At 49.6% G+C, this 19,285-nt stretch overlaps 1 protein-coding gene across 2 annotated transcripts; it reads left to right on the top strand.

Annotated features, from left to right (window-relative positions):
- Positions 1–134: 134 nt before the first annotated feature.
- BLVRB (biliverdin reductase B) lies at positions 135–14,935 on the top strand. 2 transcript variants are annotated; one of them, XM_079723601.1, is made up of 5 exons: positions 135–289; positions 8,412–8,576; positions 8,713–8,802; positions 10,114–10,242; positions 14,689–14,935. In XM_079723601.1, the coding sequence occupies exons 1-5, from the start codon at positions 211–213 to the stop codon at positions 14,844–14,846; spliced, it is 621 nt and encodes a 206-aa protein (XP_079579727.1). In that variant the 5' UTR covers positions 135–210; the 3' UTR covers positions 14,847–14,935. The 2 variants fall into 2 exon arrangements, with proteins under 2 accessions (XP_079579727.1, XP_079579728.1); XM_079723602.1 differs by lacking the exon at positions 8,412–8,576.
- The last annotated feature ends 4,350 nt before the right edge of the window (positions 14,936–19,285 follow it).

The following is a 19,285-nucleotide window of genomic DNA, read 5'->3' as shown; positions in this document are numbered from 1 at the left end:
CCCCGCCCACCCCGTTCTTAACCAGAGGAGAGGCCTTATGGCCCCGCCCCTCGGCTGGAGTCGGGGGCAGGAGGCTGGCTGAGGCGTGGCCCTCTGAGCGGCCCCGCCCCGTCTCTCCCACTAGGGAAGGACGGAGAGGGCGGCCTAGCCGCCAGTCGGTTCCCGCGTGTCCTGCGACTCCGCGGCCTCGCACCCCCACGACCCCGCAGCATGGCCGTCAAGAAGATTGCCATCTTCGGCGCCACCGGCAGGACCGGGCTCACCACCCTGGCGCAGGCGGTGCAAGCAGGCATGAGCTGGGGCGGGCAGGGGGTGTCACGGGGTGCACAGACAGAACTTTAGGAAGTGGCATCATGGGGTCGGGCCGAGGCTGGTTGGGGCCCTCAGTGCCTTGGTGTGTGAGGACCTAGGGGGGCAAAACAGGTGGCCACGGGGGCAGAAACGGGGGACGCTGTGAGGTCCAATTTTACGTGAGCCCAAGGAACAGGTATTGGCCCTAGGAAGCTGGGGGACTGTAGTGACAGGTTTAAATTAAATCCAATGCTCTGATGAAATGTAGTTGTTATTGTGGTGCTGGTGGTTGCACACCCAGCAAGGGCTTAACTAAGCCAGGCATTGGGCTGGCCTCCCAGCACTGTCCTCTCTTAGCACGTGTTAAATTCGCACAGCATTCATGTCGGGTAGGAACTAGTATCACGCCATTTGACAGGTGAGAAAACTGAGGCCCACTGAGTGATCTGCCCAATGTCACATAGCTGGAAAGTGGCAGTGCTGGAATTTGTACCCAGTGCTTGCTCTTTGTTTGTTTTTTATTGAGACCACCAATGGGTCTTCCCCCCCCCCATTTTATTTATTTATTTATTTATTTTTGGCTGCATTGGGTCTTCGTTGCTGCGCGTGGGCTTTCTCTAGTTTCAGAGAGCAGGGCTACTCTTCGTCATAGTGCGTGGGCTTCTCATTGCGGTGGCTTCTCTTGTCGTGGAGCACGGGCTCTAGGCGTGCGGGCTTCAGCAGTTGCAGCACGTGGGCTCAGTAGTTGTGGCTCGTGGGTTCTAGAGTGCAGGCTCAGTAGTTGTGGCGCAAGGGCTTAGTTGCTCCGCCGCATGTGGGATCCTCCCGGACCAGGGCTCGAACCCGTGTCTCCTGCATTGGCAGGCAGATTCTTAAACCACTGCGCCACCAGAGAAGTCCCACCAGTGCTTGCTCTTAACTGCCAAAAGTCCACCGGCTCTTGGTTTGGGCACCAGGGCTTAAAGTTGAAAAAGCTGAGGGGTGGGTTGCTGTGGGCACCTAATGGAAAGAAGATCACAGAGACAAGGGTGAAGACTTGGGCACACGGGTCCCGGGAAAGTCAATGAGCACTGCAAATTTGCAGTTGCCCCAGGAAAGGGGGCAGGAAAGGGCATCAGTATCATGCAGCAGTACCCTGCCCCCACCATCCAGACTTCACCAACCCCCCTTGGAGCCTGACACTTCCAGATATAGCACCCCACCCTTGCTGGCCTTGGTGACTCTGAAGATATTGACTATCTGGTTGCCCCAAAAGGGTGGAGGCCGCCAGGCTCCCACTCTCAGCTGTCTCCTAGCCCAGCTCTCCCTTCAAGGGACTCTGCCTGAAAGTTCCCCATTCGGCCCACTGCTCTCCCCCTCCCTGGGAAGACCTAGTGAGGATCTTGGCTTGTAGGGACAGGAGAAGCGAATTTGCTGGTAAACATTTCCTGGCGGGGAAGTAAGAGGGAGAAGTGGAGAGTTGCTGAGTCACCCTGAGGGGCTGGATTCTCATGTTACTACCTTTCTCTCAGTCCTGGATTCTATGAAATTCTGCTCATCCACCCTGCTGGGCACAGCTGGGACTGCACCTGGGGGTGTGGAGCATTGAGGCCTACGGGAGTCCCCGGCTTTTCACTGTGGCTCTGACAGCTCTCTTCAGAGCCACAGTGAACCTGAGCCTCACTGTCCCCATCAGAAAAAGGAAGGGCTTGAATGAGCTCGGCTTTTATTTACCTCAGTGATTCTGTAAGGCTGAGTCCTGACAGGCATAGACTCTGGTGCCTGTGTGTCTGCATTCCAAACCCCAGCTCTGCCACTTAACAACTGTGTGGTCAAGTGCCTTGTCATCTGTGTACCTAGATATCTGTAAAGTGAGGATGAAACTAGGAGAACATGACCTGGGGTTCTTGTGATGATTAAATGAGATATTACAATCTATGGAAAATGCTTAGAACCGTGTCCAGCATATAGTTGGTGCTCAAGAGGCACTCCTTGGCTGAGAGAACTCAGATTATAGCTGTGTGATCCTGGCCCAATTACCTAAAATTGCCTTAGTTTCCCCATCCTCAAAATGGGCATATAATACAACCTACTTTGTGGAGTTGTTGCAGTCTGGGGCTTTTCAAACTGTGGGTCATAATGAGTTCTGAAATATATTTAATTGGTCACAACAGTGTCAGAATGTATCACATGTTAAATATTGGTTTTATGAAACTTTCGTTTCAATTATATATGTATGGGTTTGTGTATACTGGGTTTGGAAGTGAAATCTATTTTGTATGGAGGGTTGAGATCAAAAAAGCTTAAAAGGGGCATGATCTCTACAAGTGACTCTCACATCGTTAGGAAAAAACTTTATACACATATAATTATACATGTTATGTATATATTTTATATATACACAGAGAGAAAGATAAAGCAAATATGCGAATCTAGGCCTTGCAGCCTTCCTATAGGTCTGAATTTATTTCCAAATTAAAAATTAACAGAAAAAGATAAATAAAGTAAGGGATTTTTTAAACAAAAAAAAGAAAGAAAGAAAAAAAGAAATGTTTAGAAATAACCTACAAATGCTCTCGTTCTTTGTAAAGGGCAAAATTTGTGAATTCTAACACTATAGTTTGGTATGGTAGCCACTAGCCACATGTTGCTATTAAAATTTAAATGTGGGTTGTGTTAAAAATTTTTGGAAAAAAACGTCATTCATCTGCAGAAAGGACTTAGCACAGCACTTGGCACATAGGAGGCTCTCTCTCTCTCTCTCTCTCTCTCTCTCTCTCTCTCTCTCTTTTTTTTTGGCTGTGCCACACAGCCTGTGAGATCTTAGTTCCCCGACCAGGGATTGAAGATTGAACCTGGGCCGTCAGCAGTGAGACTGTGGAATCCTAACCACTGGACTGCCAGGGAATTCCCTAGGAGGCCCTCAATAAATGTCACTAATCATCAATAATGTACCATTAACAGGCACTCTTGTGCTGGGCCTGCGTCAGAGCTCTCACTGTCCATGAGAAAGTTTCTCCTCCAAAATACCCACGATTTACTAGGGTCCGTTTTAACGAATACAGTGGTAATTAACCAGTGCCTGCGGTGGCATCATGAAAGCTCTCATTGCTCCCTGATGTGTGTGAGGGCAGCACAGGTGTCATTCCCTTATGAAAGGTGGTCACACAGGATGGGGATGCTAGGGATTGTGATTTTCACTTTAGAGAGGAGACTGAGGGCCAGTCAGGGAAGGTGTTTCCTGAGGTTCCTCAGCCAGTAAGTGGAGCTGGGGCTTCCCTTGCGGTCCAGTGGTTAAGACTCCACACTTCCACTGCAGGGGGCACAGGTTCGATCCCTGGTCAGGGAACTAAGATCCCACATGCCCGGCTGGGCCAAAAAAAAAAAAAAAAAAAAAAAAAAGAGGTAGAGCCAGAGTTCGAACCCAGGTCCGTGCGCTTTTGTGTTGATATAAAAGTCAGGGAGATGGTGGCGAATATGTCACAGTCCCTGGACCCACGGGGCCCTTGCTTGACTCCAGGTCAGCATAAGTAGGGCCATGACAGAGGAAGCACAATTGGCTGGGGGTTCTGGGGAAAGAGGGTAAGGGTGCTCCAGGCAGAGGGGCACGTGCAAAGGCCAGGAGGCAGGAAACAGCGTGATGCATTTGAGGAACTGAAAGAAGTTCAGTGTGTGAAAAGGGCCATGGCTCCAGCATAGGTGAGAGAGGAGAGGCCATATCCTGGGGGGCCTTGAAGTCTGTCATAAGGAACATGACTATCTCAGGGCACTGGGGGGGTCAGGGGACGGATCTGAGCCAAGGGCACTTTGATATAACAGTGGAAAGCTCTACCTGGCTACCATGTGAAATATGGGTTGGAGGGGTTGAGAGAGGCCAGGAGCCCAGGGAATGCTAGACCAGGACAGGAAAAAAAGTTGTGAGATGGTGAAAAGGTATAACAACCAACACCCATATAATGCTCTTTCCTGTGCCAGACACTCTTCTAATCTTTTCGTTTGTTTTCGTTTTGCATTTTTTAAATAGCAGCTTTTTAAAGATATCATTCACATACCATACAATTCACCCATTTAAAGTATACAGTTCAGTGGGTTTTAGCATATTCACAGACTCTGCAAACCTCACCACAATCAGTTGAAAACATTTGCATCACCACCAAAAGGAACCCTTAGAAGTCACTCCCCGTTTTCCTGCTCAACCCCTTCCCCAGCCCTAGGCAACCACTCACGTGCTTTTTGTTTATATGGATTTTCCTGTTCTGAACCTTTCGTATAAATGGAATCATACACTATGTGGCTCTTTATGACTGGCTTCCTTCACTTAGCAAAAAAATTGTGTTTTCAAAGTTCATCCATATCGTAGCATGTGTATCATTTCTTTTCATTGTTGAATACCATTACATTGTTTAGATATACCACATTTTATTTATCCATTCAGTTGATGGAGATTTGGGTTCTTTCCACTTTTTGGCTATGATGAGTAGTGCCTCTATGAACATTCATGTATGAGTTTTGTATGAACAGATGTTTTCATTTCTCTTTGGCATATACTTAGGAGTGGAATTGCTGGGTCACATGGTAACAATATGTTTAACCTTCTGAGGAACTGCCAGATTATCTTCCAAAGCAGGTGTATCATTCAACGTTCCCATCAGCAGTGTGTGAGGGTTCCTGTTTCACCACATGCACATCAACATTTATTATGTCTTTTTGATTATGACCATCCTAGTGGGTATGAAATGGGATCTTGCTGTGGTTTTGATTTGCATTTCCCTGATGGCTAATGATATTGAGTATCTTTTCATGTGTTTATTGGCCATTTGTATAACCTCTTTGGAGAAATGTCTATTCAGATCTTTTGCCCAGCTTTTTTATTTATTTATTTATTTATTTATTTATTTATTTAGGCTGTGCTGGGTCTTAGTTGCAGCATGCAGGATCTTTGTTTATTTATTTATTTTTTTAGTTGCGGCACATGGGATCTTTTAGTTGGAGCATGCGGACTTCTTAGTTGCAACATGCGAACTCTTAGTTGCGGCTTGCGGGATCTAGTTCTCAGATCAGGGATTGAACCCGGGCCCCCTGCATTGGGAGTGTGGAGTCTTACCCACTGGGCCACCAGGGAAGTCCTTGCCCAGCTTTTAATATTCATCTTTTATTATCAAGTTGTAGGTGTTCTTTATATATTCTAAATACAAGTCTCTTATCAGATATATGATTTGCAAAATTTTTCTCCCATTTTGTGGGTTGTCTTTTCTTTTCACTTTCTTGATAGTGTCCTTGGAAGCACAAAATTTTTTTTTTTTTTTTGCGGTACACGGGCCTCTCACCCCTGCGACCTCTCCTGTCATGGAGCATAGGCTCCGGTCGCGCAGGCCCGGCGGCCATGGCTCACGGGCCCAGCCGCTCCGCGGCACGTGGGATCCTCCCAGACCGGGGCACGAACCCGCGCCCCCTGAATCGGCAGGCGGACCCCCAACCACTGCGCCACCAGGGAAGCCCCAAAATTTTTTAATTTTGATGATGTCCAGTGTATCTATTTTTTCTTCTGTTGCGTGTGCTTTTGGTGTCATAGCTAGGAAACCATTGCCTAATCCAAAGACGCAAAGATTTATGCCTATGTTTTCTTCTAAGATATATTTTATTAATTTATTTTATTCTATTTATTTTGGGCTGTGTTGGGTCTTCGTTGCCGTGTGCGGGCTTTCTCTAGTTGCAGCGAGCAGGGGCTACTCTTCGTTGAGGTGCGCAGGCTTCTCATTGCGGTGGTTTCTCTTGTTGCGGAGCACGGGCTCTAGGCGCGCGGGCTTCAGTAGTTGTGGCACACGGGCTTAGTTGCTCCTCGGCATGTGGGATCTTCCCGGACCAGGGCTCGAACCCGTGTCCCCTGCATTGGCAGGCAGATTCTTAACCCCTGTACCACCAGGGAAGCCCTCTTCTAAGATTTTTATAGTTTTAGCACTTACATTTAGGTCTTTGATCATTTTGAGTTAATTTTTGTATATGGTGTGGTAATAGGGATCCCACTTCATTCTTTTACGTACGGATATCAAGCTGTCCCCGCATCATCTGTTGAAAAGACTGTACTTGCCCCATTGAATCATCTTGGCACCCTTGTCAAAAATCAACCAACTACATTAAACTTCTAGAAATATTATTTAGGCAGTTCGTTGGTGGTCTAGTGGTTAGGACTTGGCGTTTTCACTGCTGTGGCCCTGGGTTCAATCCCTGGTCAGGGAACTAAGTTCCTGCAAGCTGCATGGCGCGGCCAAAAAAAAAAAAGAAATGTTGTTTAAACCCACAATAACCCTATAAGGTAGAGACTATTATTAGTATCATTTTAAAAATGAAGGTCCTAAGGCCCAGACAGGTTAAGTGAGTTGCCCAGTGTCACAACTAGGTAGTGGTAGGGCCAGACAGAATTCAAACCCAGGATTGCTTTGAGGATTAAATAAGCTAATAAATGTAAGGAATTTGGCACCTGGCATATAGTGAGTGCTCTCTAAGTATTATGTATCATTATTATTATTATCACTGCACCAGAGTGTACAAATTTCTAATCATTTGTTTTTTACATATATGATGACAGCTATCAAGAGAAATGTAACAGGGGCGTTCCCTGGCGGTCCAGTGGTTAGGACTCCGTGCTTTCATTGCCAAGGGCCCGGGTTCAGTCCCTGGTCGGGGAGCTAAGATCCCACAAGCTGTGTGGCACAGCTGAAAAAAAAGGGAAAGAGAGAGAGAAAAATGGAACAATTTTGTTGTTTTCCCTTTTCCTTTATCACTTTCAGAATAATGGATTAATCCTTTGATAGGTTCCAATGATGACCAATGAAGTTTCTTAGTATCATTATGAGCTCACAGATTTTTGTATATTTGATGTACTTCATTTCTTTGCCATCAGTATTCTTCTGGACAAATCATATTGCCCCCTATTTGCCTTGTGGGAACCCCTTCAAGTGGCTTCTGTGTCCTCTTGACATCACCCCATCATTTTTTGAACACCACCTTACCAGCTGGAGGTACAAGATAAGATGTTCCAGGCTCATCTTGTCCTCTCCCTGGCATGGCCCAGCAAGCGGCCATTTCTTCAACGAGGTCTGGCTCATTTTTCATGAGAATGCTATTTAGAGGCTGTCTTCATCAGCTCAGGCCACTATAACAAAATGCCATAGACCGGGTTGCTTAAACAACAGACATTTCTCACAGTTCTAGAGAGCGGAGAGTTCAAGATCAAGGTACTAACAGGTTTGGTTTCTGATGAGGGCCCTCTTCCTGGCTTGCAGATGGCCGCCTTCTTGCTGTGTTCTAACATGGTAGAGAGAGAGCGAGCCTTGGTCTTCCTCTTCTTATAAGGACACTAATTCCATTATGGGGACCCTACCCTCATGACCTCATCTAATCTAATTACCTCCCAAAGAGTCCATCTCCAAATACCATCACATTGGGGGTTAGGGCTTCAGCATATGAATTCAGCATATGACACAAGCATTCAGTCCATAACAGAGACTACAACTACTAATTTTATTTTTTTTTTGCAATACACATAAACATTGATATATTTTGCCATTATTTAAAACAAAGGAAGAACTATGTTGTTTGTAATCTTTAAAAGGGAGGGTATGTGTCAGAAAGGGGACACAGAGTTACAGAGTTATCCAAAATTCTAACTGTTTAGTAACTGTTTAGTAACCACTAAGTCAGGACCCAGCCCTTCAGAAGTAAGACCTGGGGAACCAAACCCAATGATGGACAACCTTTGGGCGGCTCATGTCCTTCTCTGTACCTCAGCTTGCTCCAGGACCATGGATGGGGGGCATAGACCAGTGTGATGCCAGGCATTAACCCTTTAGTTGCCGGAGAGTGGAGAAGTTGCAGGAGTAGGGACTGAAGGGAAGAAGAGACCCTTGGAGGCATCAGAGCAGGTTATTTATGAACCGACATCAAGGTATCACCTTATTTTAACAACCAGCTGGATATCAACTGTGGGTATGCCAGCGAAAATGTTTGAAGACCATTGTCTCAGAACAGGGGGCCTGCGGGATGGATTTGGGGGTTCGTGGCACCCTCCAGGACCCAGCCCCTGGAGGCTGGGAGTGCCAGCCCACAAGCCGACTGACCTGACTCTCTGCCCCTCTTTGCAGGCTATGAGGTGACAGTGCTGGTACGGGACACCTCCAGGCTGCCCTCAGAGGGGCCCCAGCCGGCCCACGTGATAGTGGGTGACGTTCGGCAGGCGGCCGATGTGGACAAGACTGTGGCGGGGCAGGACGCCGTCATCGTGCTGCTGGGCACCCGCAATGACCTCAGTACTGGGCGCCCCCTCTGCCCACGGCCCACCCCTGCACCTCGGCCCCCAGCGCCACCCCCGCCCCCAGCCCCGCCCCTGCCACCGCCGCCACCGCCGCCGCCCACCAGTGACAGCCACTCTCTGTCTCCTCTAAGGTCCTACCACAGTGATGTCCGAGGGTGCCCAGAACATTGTGGCGGCCATGAAGGCCCACGGCGTGGACAAGGTCGTGGCCTGCACCTCGGGTGGGTGGCGGGGTCATAGGGGTGGGGCTGAAGAGTGGGGGATAAGTACTGGATGGGCAGCCCAGGGGCTCCTACAAGGTGGTCTTAGAGCCACTCCAAGTTACTGTGTATTTATTGAGCACCACCTGAGTGCCTGAACCTTGCTGGATGGGGCCAGAGACACAATACAGCCCTGGGCCCTGCGCTCATGGTTCTCATAAGGAGGAGGGAAGTGGCAACAGAGCCATCATCAAACAGTGACCAGTCAGGGCCAGGGTTGGGGGAAGCACAGGCAGAGAGGTCAAGGCCAGGATTCGGTGGGGAGCATAGGCAGAGGGATCAGGGCCGGGATAGGGGAAGCCTAGAGGACTCTGGGGGCCCAGAGGGGTGCCTGACGCATCCTGAAAAAGGGTCAGGGAGAGAGCGTCATAGAGGAAATGACAGAGCTGTGTATACATAGGCCAGGTCTTTACCCTCACAGAGCTCCCAATTTATGAGGAGATGGTATTAAACAAATGGTTGCCCGGAATAATCTGAAAGGAAGGCTGCAGGGTGTGTGACAGGAGCAGTTAATGCTAACAGCATTTATTGATCTCTTATTGTGTGCTCGGCACCATGTGAGTGCCTTACAGATGAATGCCACTTAATCCTCTCCAAACTCCTTTGAGTAGTACTTATATTCACAGTGGAACATAGTAGGTGCTCAGTGAATAGTAGCTGTTCTTATTGCTTCCTAGCTAAGGGGGTGGAGGCACAGAGAGGCCCATCACCTTACCCGAGATCACACAGCCTGTGGCTGGCAGAGCTGGGGTGCGGAATCGGACTGTCTCCGTGGTCCACACTCCTCACCTTTGTCCCATCACACATTGTCTCCCAGGGAAGGGAAGTGACATCAGGGCGCAGTGGGAGGATAAGGGGACTCCAGGCAGAGGGATCAGCATTTACAAAGGCTGTGAGGTGGGAGGGAGTGTGGCTGCAGCAGAGCGAGTGAAGGGGAGAGTGTTGGGTGGTGAGGTCACGTGGGGCCTCGTGGACCCGATGGGGCCTTTGCTTTTACCCTGAGTGAGATAGGGTCACAGATGAGTCTGACCCCTCTGGCTGTGCTGGGGGAACAGAATGTGGAGGGCAGGGGCAGGGAGACCAGGGAGGAGGCTGCTGCCATGGTCTAGGCAGGAGGTAACGGGAGCAGGCAGGGTGAGAAGCCTGGAGAAACTAGAGGGCAGTAGTGAGCCCCCGTAGGGGTGGGTCCTGGCAGGACCTATGAGCCTGTGGGCTATGAGCCTGGCCAGGCTGTCCTCAAGCCTTGGCTGATCCTGCCCTGTGTGCCCCCAGCCTTCCTCCTGTGGGACCCGTCCAAGGTGCCCCCAAGACTGCAGGATGTGACTGATGACCATATCCGGATGCACAAGATACTGCAGCAGTCGGGCCTGAAGTACGTGGCTGTGATGCCACCACACATAGGTGAGTGGGTGGGGACCCAGCTGCAGGGTTACCACCAGCCTGCCCCCTCCTGTCCTCTGTCGACATTCACTGGGCCTTCCCTGGCCAGTTGAAAATTGCAAACCTTCCTCCCACACTTTCTATGCTCTTTCCTGCTTGATTTGTATCTCCTTTCTAACATACTTTTCAATTATCTCTGTTGTACAAACTATCCAAAATTTTAAAACGTAAAACAAAAACCCTCATTTATGATGACTCTCTCAGTACTGGGAGCTGACTAGGCTCTGGGGGCACTCCTTGCAGGGGTCTCGCATGCCTTTGCTCAGTAGCTGGCAATAGAATTGCGTGGAAGGAAGCCACGACAAGGCTCGTGGTAGGTGCAGACTGTCTGTCCCTGGAACACCTGCATGCTGCCTTTCCTAGCGTCAGATCTCTCAGGGCTGCTTCCACTGTATTCTCTTTATTAGAAGCAAGTTATGGGACTTCCCTGGTGGTCCAGTGGTTAAGACTCCATGCTCCCAATGCAGGGGGCCCGGGTTCGATCCCTGGTCAGGGAACTAGATCCCACATGCATGCCGCAACTAAAAAGATCCCACATCCTGCAACTAAGACCTGGCGCAGCCAAATAAAATAAATACATAAATAAATAAATATTTTTTTAAAAAAGAAGCAAGTTATACTGGGGCTGCCCCACATTCAAGGGACAGGGACTTATGCTTCACATCGTCTCTTTCTTTTTTTAAACCCATTTATTTATTCATTTATTTGGCCACACCATGCAGCATGCAGGATCTTAGTTCCCTGATCAGGGATTGAACCCATGCCCCCTGCTGTGGAAACATGGAGTCCTAACCACTGGACCACCAGGGAAGTCCCTCGTTTCTTTCTTTATCTTACTTAGTGCGTGTCTCCCACACTAGAATTTTGAAGTCTGAAGTTTTGTTTGAAGCACAGATTTTGTCTTGTTTTGATTACAGCTGTGTTCCTAGTGCCTAGAACAGGGCTTGGCATGTAGTAGGTGCTCAGTAAATATTTGTCCCATGAGCTAATGCCGGGGAAGATGCCTCACCTCCAGGTGGTGCTGTGGAGGGAACCACACCCTCTTTTCCCCTCCCAGGTCTGGAATACACATTGAGAGAGAGTCAGACTGAGGGAGAGATGCATTTACAAATGTCTCTTGCATAGGAAGTGTGTGCCTGGCCATGATTACAAGTACCAATGATGTAGTCTCTGCTCTCATGAAGCTTACATTTCTAGCGGGGGAGACAAACGAAATAGATGATCTATATTACTGTTGGGTCATGCTACACTGAATGAAGAAACCATAAAGTTCAGTGAAGGAACTTCCCTGGTAGCGCAGTGGTTAAGAATCCGCCTGCCAATGCAGGGGACACGGGTTCGATCCCTGGTCTGGGAAGATCCCACATGCCGCGGACCAGCCGCGGAACAACTAAGCCCCTGCACCACAACTACTGAGCCTGCGCGCCACAACTACTGAAGCCCGCACACCTAGAGCCCGTGTTCTGCAACAAGAGAAGACACCGCAATGAGAAGCCCACTCGCCACAACTAGAGAAAGCCCGTGCGCAGCAACAAAGACCCAACGCAGCCAAAAAGAACTCGGTGAAGAGAGTAAGCCTCAGCTGTAAGCAGAGGCTCGCTAAGGAGATGGCCCTTCCCCCAGATACTCACCTGATTCCCCCACTCAGGGGACTACATTCAATGTCCTGGGCTAAACCATAATGGAAAAGAACATTAGAAAAGAATGTGTGTACATATATATATATACACATATATGTGTGTGTTAAAAAAAAAAGACACCAGGCCTGTTATGTTTCATGCTATGAAAAACATTAAAAAAAAAAAAAGATTGTTCCAGGTTAAAGGTGACATGGCGACTGAACTGGATCCTGATTTTAAGGGGAGGGGGAGGTTGGAAGATTTTTTTGGCAGTTGGGGAAATCTGAATTTCTAAATTCATCATTCTAAATGATGTCTCTTGCATAGGAAGTGTGTGCCTGGCCACAATTCCCCTCAGGGGGAATCAGGTGAGTGTCTGGGGGAAGGGAGGACATTCTGGGATGAGGGAACCGCAGTGCGGATGCCCGAGCCAGGCACTTGTATCTCCTTCACATTTGCCTGCCTGCTGGATGAGCACTTCTGCTGTGCCCTCTGCCTTCTGCTTGGAGAAAGACGAGCCCTGCACACCTTACAGAGGTTCAAGTAAGCTCAATGTTGAGGTTCAATTCAGGATTCTTGTTGAGACGAGAATCCTAAGCTCTGAATCAGTAGTGAAGCGGCATGGTGGAGAAGCCGGGCAAAGTCCCAGCCCCAGCACTTTGTGGACTTAAGGCCCATGGCCTCTGAGCCTCAGTTTCCTCATCTGTAAACGGGGTTCAGGATATTACTTCTTGATCTCCCAGGTTTGAAGTGAATATCCAGAGAGATCATGCCTAAAAATTATTTAACACAAAGGGTTTTTTTTAGTTCTTCTTTTTTTGAATATTTATTTTATTCATTTATTTTCCTTTTCCTTTTTTTTTTTTTTTTGGCTTCGTCGGGTCTTAGTTGCGGCACACAGGATCTTTGTTGAGGCACGCGGGGTCTTTTTCGTTCTGGCACGCGGTCTGCTCGGGCTGCTCTCTAGTTGTGGCCTGCGGGGTTTTTCTCTTCTCTAGTTGTGGCGCGCAGGCTCCAGGGCACATGGGCTCTGTAGTTTGCAGCACGCGGGGTCTCTCGTTGAGGCGCGAGAACTCAGTAGTTGTGGCGTGCGGGCTTAGTTGCACTGCGGCATGTGGGATCTTAGTTCCCCGACCAGGGATGGAACTCGAATCCCCTGCATTGGAAGGCGGATTCTTTACCACTGGACCACAAGGGAAGTCCCAGTCCTTTTTTTGTACGTGTATGAAAACTTTGAAACCTCCAGAAAAGTTAAAGAAATTAAAGGTTTGTGAATACCCATAAACCTTTCATCTAGGTTCACTTGTTAACATTTTGGCCTTTTTGCTTTCTCTATCTATCTATCTATCTATCTATGCATGCATCTAATGTGTATGTGTATATATGTGAATACATATGTAATGTATATATCTTTTTTAAATAAGTGTGTATTTTTATATTTTTCTTTTTCTTTCTTTCTTTCTTTTTTTTTGGCTCAACCATTGAAAGTAGGTTGCAGACATCGGCATACTCTACTCCTAGAACCTCTTGATAGGCATCTTCCAAGAAGAAATATTTGGATACGAACCACAGTACTGTTATCGCACCAAGGGAACTGACATTAACTCTACCACATCATTTAGTATCCAGCCCATATTCAGATTTCCCCAACTGCCAAAAAATATCTTCCAACCTCCCCCTCCCCTCAAAATCAGGATCCAATCCAGGATCGTGTGTTGTGTTTAGTCACTATGTCATATTTAACCTGGAACAATCCTCCATATCCTTTTTTTTTTTTAATGTTTTTATAACATGAAACATAACAGGCCTGGTGTTTTGTTTTTTTTTTAACATATATATACAGTCTTTCTAATATTCTTTTCCATTATGGTTTGTCCCAGGACATTGACTGTAGTTCCCTGTGCTATACAGTAGGACTTTGTTATCCCAGGTGTCTTTTAAAATATCCCACGTTCTGGACTTCTGTAGTTATTTTCTTACAGACTCAGATTAAAAATTTTTGGCAGGATTGCCACATGGGTGAGGGTGTGTATTTCTTATTGCACATGATCCCAGGTTGTCTCTGTGCTGGTATGCTGCATTTGATCCCTAAGTTAAGTTGGTCACTGTCAGAATACAGGCGCTAGATGCCCTGGTAACAGCCAGGTCATGGTGGGGGAGGGCGGGCGGGCACAGAGCAAATGTAGCCTTTGCCACTGTGAAGTCACCCTCTGCAACCATGGGACATAACTTCCTCTCTCCAAGACTCAATTTGCCCACTTGTAAAATAGAATTAATAATAGTTCCTAGCCCATTCTCTGCTTTATGTCTCACCATCTAACATATTGTCTATTTTACTTTCTTATCTTACTAGTTGCCTTTTCCTAGTGACTGTCTGAACGCTGAGGGCAGGGATTCATATCTATTTTGTCCCTTTCAGTGTGCCCAGCACCTGACGTATAATAAGTCATCAATAAGAATTTGGCGAATGGGACTTCCCTGGTGGTACAGTGGTTAAGACTCCGCGCTTCCACTGCAGGGGGCAAGGATTTGATCCCTGGTCAGGGAAGCTCTGCATGCTGCGCCAAAAAAAAAAAAACTCACTTAGCGAGTGAATGAAGTAAAGGGTACAGGTTAGTGCCCTGCACGTGGGAAGGGTTTCATGCATTGTTGGCTGTTATACCATCTTATAGCATCTGGGCTGGGCACACTGTAGACACCCTGGGATGATCATTGAAGTGATCACATGTTGGTCGCAGGAGGGGAAAGGACATCTGATTTACCCAGTCCCTTTGTCTTTACCTTGCAGGAGACCAACCGCTGACTGGGGCCTACTCAGTGACCCTGGATGGACGAGGGCCCTCGAGGGTCATCTCCAAACACGACCTGGGCCACTTCATGCTGCGCTGCCTCACCACTGATGAGTACAATGGGCACAACACCTACCCCTCCCATCAGTACGAGTAGGACCCTGGCCCCGTCCAGGAGGACAGCATCCCAGGAAATAGAGAGCAAAGGAAGGGAGCAATAAATCTTGAGCCAAGAGCTTCAAGTTATCTTCGAGTACCCACCTCTGTGACTCCTCCTCTCTCTGGCTCTATCTGGGTGTCTCAGTGTCTCTGTCTGGCTCTGTGTGAGATTTTCTGGGTATTCATTCATTCATTTCCTCGCTTGGTCCTGTGCTGGGGACCCAGTGGTGGCTGTGAGGAACCAGCGGTGACCCTGCCTTCACAGATCTCACAGTCCAGTGGGGAAGACAGCCCTGCCCCTGTCAGTGACAACACAGAGTGGCCAGGACTCTGATAGAGGAAGTACAGAGGGCTGAGGGACCCAGCTTGAGGAGTGAACAGGGTTCTGTGGAAGAGGGGATGTCCCACCTGAAACCTCGTTTGGTGAGAATGAGCCAGGAGAAGGTTCTAAGGAATGATAGCATTCTGGGCAGAAGATACCACATGAGCAAAGGCCAGGAGGCTGGAGAGCACACAGCCCCTTTGAAGAACTAAAATCTGTCCCCTACAGTTAATGACACTTTGCTCGGAGGAGAGAAGCAATCAGCCCCAAGAGGCTGTTCGAAGGACACTAAACTGTCCAGGGTCACTGTAGAAAGTTTAAGCTTTAGTCTAAGGTGTTATGCAAGGAGTGGAGCAGGGGAGAGGTGGGGAGGGGACCGTCAGGTTTGTGTTTTGTAAAGCTTCCCTTGGCTACTGTGTGGAGGTGGGTCAGAGGATGAAAGAGTGGAGGCTGGGGACCCAGGGGGTGCCCAGAGGCAGAGAAGGGAGAGTGGGCGGGAGGGAGCCTGAGTGGACAGTTTGTTGGGGAGGGGCAGGGAGGGAGGCATCCAGAAGGAAGCCTAGGGCTATATCCTGGAGATGGGGTTTTACGGGGGCCACCCTGAGAAGGAAACCCTGGAGGAGCAAGTCTGAGAGGGGGAAGGGGAAGAATCGCCCCTTCCTCATCATGTCCCTCTTTGGAATTTACCTTTGTTCCCTGGAAACACCCTTCCCAGGCCTGAGCAAGCCAGTGCTCTCTCCCCTTCGTACCCCCCCGCCCCCCCCCCCCAAATCCATTCCAATCATGTACTGCTTCTGCAAACAGCTGGATGACTTGGTTAACACATTCCAACCGATGAGAACTGGTCTGAGGAGCCTTAAACCTTCCTTCCCAGGGGTGGCCTGGAGAAAACTGTCTCCTCTGCCCCTTGGTGACAACTTGTTGTGGAGGTGAGGCAATGCTGGTTCAGGCTTTCAGGGCACTAGCACTGTTTTATTTCTTCCCTCTTTATTTCTTTCTGTCACATTGGGCATTTAACAAACTTTCACTGAGTGCCTGCTTTGTGTCCAGCCCTGTGCGAGGTGATGCTGTGGACCAAGCAGTGGGTGACTGAGATAACCTTGGTACATGTCCTCAGGAGGCCCACAGTCCAGACAGAGACAGCCCAGGGCCAAGATGGGGGAGGCAGGGGCAGAGGAGTCAAGGCCAAGATAGAGGAAGCACAGGACACCATGGGAGTCCAGAATGGGTCCTAACTCATCCTGGAGGCTCAGGGAGGGCTTCTGAGAGGAGGAATCCTTTGAGATGAGTTCTGATGAGAATTCTGGGTTCTGGGAATTGAGGGTGTATTTTCAGGATGGGGAAGCAAATTTAAAGATCCAGAGGCCTTTTATTTTTCTCATTTTTGAGAACTTGTTATGTACCTGAGATTGTTGTAAACACTGGGGATAAGGCAGGAAGGAAAACAGAATCTCTGTGTTCATGGTGGTGGAGGGCACTTGAAGCCATTTTAGAAAACCTGAAAGTCAATCCGTGTGGCAGGATTGCTGGGATCAAGGAGGAGTGTGTATCAGGCCAGACCTGAAGGGCTTTGAGGCAAAAATATGAGTTTGGACTTTGTCCCCAGGACAGTGGGGAGCCGTGAACCAGTTTCCAGCAGCGGGGGTTGCCACCCTGAGAGAGGAAGGATGGGGCGTCAGGAGGATGTATGAGACACCACCAGAGGACACGCTGCGGAAAAGTCCTTATAAGAAGAAGGCCGCGGGGTAAAGGGGGGCGGAGCAGAAGGACAGGGGCGGTGAAGGGGCGGGGTTGCGATCGCCCAGGCAACATAGGCCACGCCAAACTATTGGCTGGTCTTCAATGCGTCATCCTCCTCCGCCCCGCAGGGTCCGCCCTCGGAACCCAGGGGGCGCGGCCTCAGCGAGAGGCTCAGACCCGCCCGTCCGGAAAACGGGTTGGAGTGGGGAGTGCGAGGCACTCTTGCTCCGCGACGCGGTCCAAGCTGGTATAAAGAGATCGTAGAGAGCAATAATGACGATCTCGGAGCAAGGATAGTAACTGAGTTGAAAGAAACAGCGTTGATATCCCCTCCACTCTAGAGACGTGCCCCCCCCCCCCCCGCAGCGAGTTGCAATCCTTTAAATGTTCCGCGGAGCAAGGGAGGGGAGGACCGGTGGGACGTCTCCTGGCGACGGCCTGGTGGCCCCGCCCAACTAATCCGCGCCCCGCGGCGGGCAGCACTCCAGCCAATCGTGGCTCGCGGCTCGGCTCCCGGGCTGAGCTGGGTGGCCCTGAAGCCAGACTGAGAGTCCCCGGAGAGGTGAGCGAGGGCCCTACCCAGCACTGGAGGGTCGCAAAGCCGCGGGCGTTCCCGGAGGTGGTCATTGCGAACCTGGTAGTTGAGGTGAGGTGTGGCTGCCGGGCTTGGGATCTGCCTTGGGTTGGGGGAGGTGGAGGCGCGCCTCCGAGAGTTGCGGAGGCGGGGTACTGGTGGGAGTAGGAGACGCAGATTAAGGGGAGGGTTAGGGACCGGAGTTTCGAGATCCTGGACGGAAGGCGAAGTTTTGGGGGCAGGATCTTCAAGTGAAGGGAGTTTGAAGCTGGGACATGGGGTGTTTGGAGAAGCAAGAAAACTAGAGAAGGAACTTTTGGGGTAGGAAATCTGAAGATTAGGACAATTCGGGCCTCCGGGACGGGTTGAATTCGGGGTTCTGGTGTTCAGGAAAAGGTGTGAGGGGTTGGGCTGGGATCCCAGGCATTTGGAGAAGCGCGAGAACTAGGGGCAAGGACACTTGGTCTCCAAGACGCCGTGTCGGAGAGGGGGTGCTGGGGAGAGTTCCCTGTCAGGTATTGGAGCCAGAGGGGGAGACTGGAGGTGAAGTCGAGAAGCGTTTGAAAGACGGGAGAACAGGGGAAGTTGACGGGAGAAGGTCTCAAAATTGAGATACCTAGTGTCCCGAACGGAGTGCGTCGTAGAGCATTTGTAAATCTTTGAGCATTGTGCATTGTGTTGGGGTCTGGGTCTCTGGACCCGAGGGCAGTTTGAGGGGAAAATCCAGGACCTTCTGCGGTCAGAAGAAAAGCAGTTTCACAGCCCGAGTCTGGAGTGGGGGAGGGGTGTTCCGGGCTTGGAGCTCAGACCCTCCGCCCTGGAGGCGGTGGAGGGCGGGGCTCGGCAGGCGCCCGGCCGCTGGACGTCCGGGTTCCCTTCCCCCACGTACTGCGGGCCCCTCTGCGCATGCCCAGGGGGAGGGCGGGGAAGGTTAGTCCCTGCGGCGTGCGGAGCCTTCCGGGAATTGTAGTGCGTGCTCAACGTCAGTGCGTGTACCTGGTGGCTATTGGTCCACATTTCCCAGAAGCCTCTGGGCCAAATTGGGGCGTGTCTGAATGCTGAAAGGAGATTCCGTAAAGGGGCGGGGCCTGTAGAGGGCCCACGTCTGGTTGGATGGGCCGGTAGGGGCGGGGCTTGGCTTGAGTCGAGTTCTAGCAAGTTTTCCTGCGGGGCGAGCCCTGGGTTAATATGAAGGCACCCTCGAGGGCCTGAGGGAGGCTCCTTCACTGTCATTGGGCGCGCTCCCAAGTCAGTTAGCGAGAGGGCATGGACAGAGAAACATCTTCCCTGTGAAAGACGAGTGTCCATAGATAGGTGCCCTTACAGGGCTCCAGGTGGCTGGAATATAGTAGGCACTCAAAATATCGAATGAATAAATGGCAACTAACTCTTGTTCATTAAGTGTGTAATGTCACATTACTTCCCGAGATCACACAGCTGAGCAGCGTGAAAGGCAGAATTCAAACCCAGGATTTTCTGCTTTGAGGCCGGGTCTCTGTACTCAACCCCTGTCTTGTGTATGTCACATCTGAAGAAGGGTATTGTGGAAAGAACAGCTTTAAGATTTAGGGGGACTTGAGTTAGTATCCTCATCTTGCAGATGAGGAAGTTGAGTCTCAAGGAGGTAAATTCACTATTTGAGCCCACATGGGCAAGTAAGTGGGATTCAAACCCAGCTGTTTAAGTCCAGATCTTGTTTTCTTTTCTTTTTTTTTTTTTTTTTTTTTGATGTGGATCATTTTTAAAGTCCTTACTGAATTTGTTACAATATTGCTTCTGTTTTATGGTTTTCTTTTTTCTT

The sequence above is a fragment of the Hyperoodon ampullatus genome, assembly GCF_949752795.1.
Source record: "Hyperoodon ampullatus genome assembly, chromosome: 18".
NCBI lineage: Eukaryota > Metazoa > Chordata > Mammalia > Artiodactyla > Ziphiidae > Hyperoodon > Hyperoodon ampullatus.
This window is presented reverse-complemented; position numbering and strand designations above follow the sequence as displayed.

What these genes read in the sequence shown, in the direction of transcription:
- BLVRB (XM_079723601.1), top strand. Translation starts at nt 211, where the DNA reads ATGGCCGTCAAGAAGATTGCCATCTTCGGCGCCACCGGCAGGACCGGG. An exon ending in GGGCACCCGCAATGACCTCA is followed by an intron (nt 8,577 to 8,712) that starts GTACTGGGCGCC and finishes GTCTCCTCTAAG; the next exon opens with GTCCTACCACAGTGATGTCC. An exon ending in GGTCGTGGCCTGCACCTCGG is followed by an intron (nt 8,803 to 10,113) that starts GTGGGTGGCGGG and finishes GTGTGCCCCCAG; the next exon opens with CCTTCCTCCTGTGGGACCCG.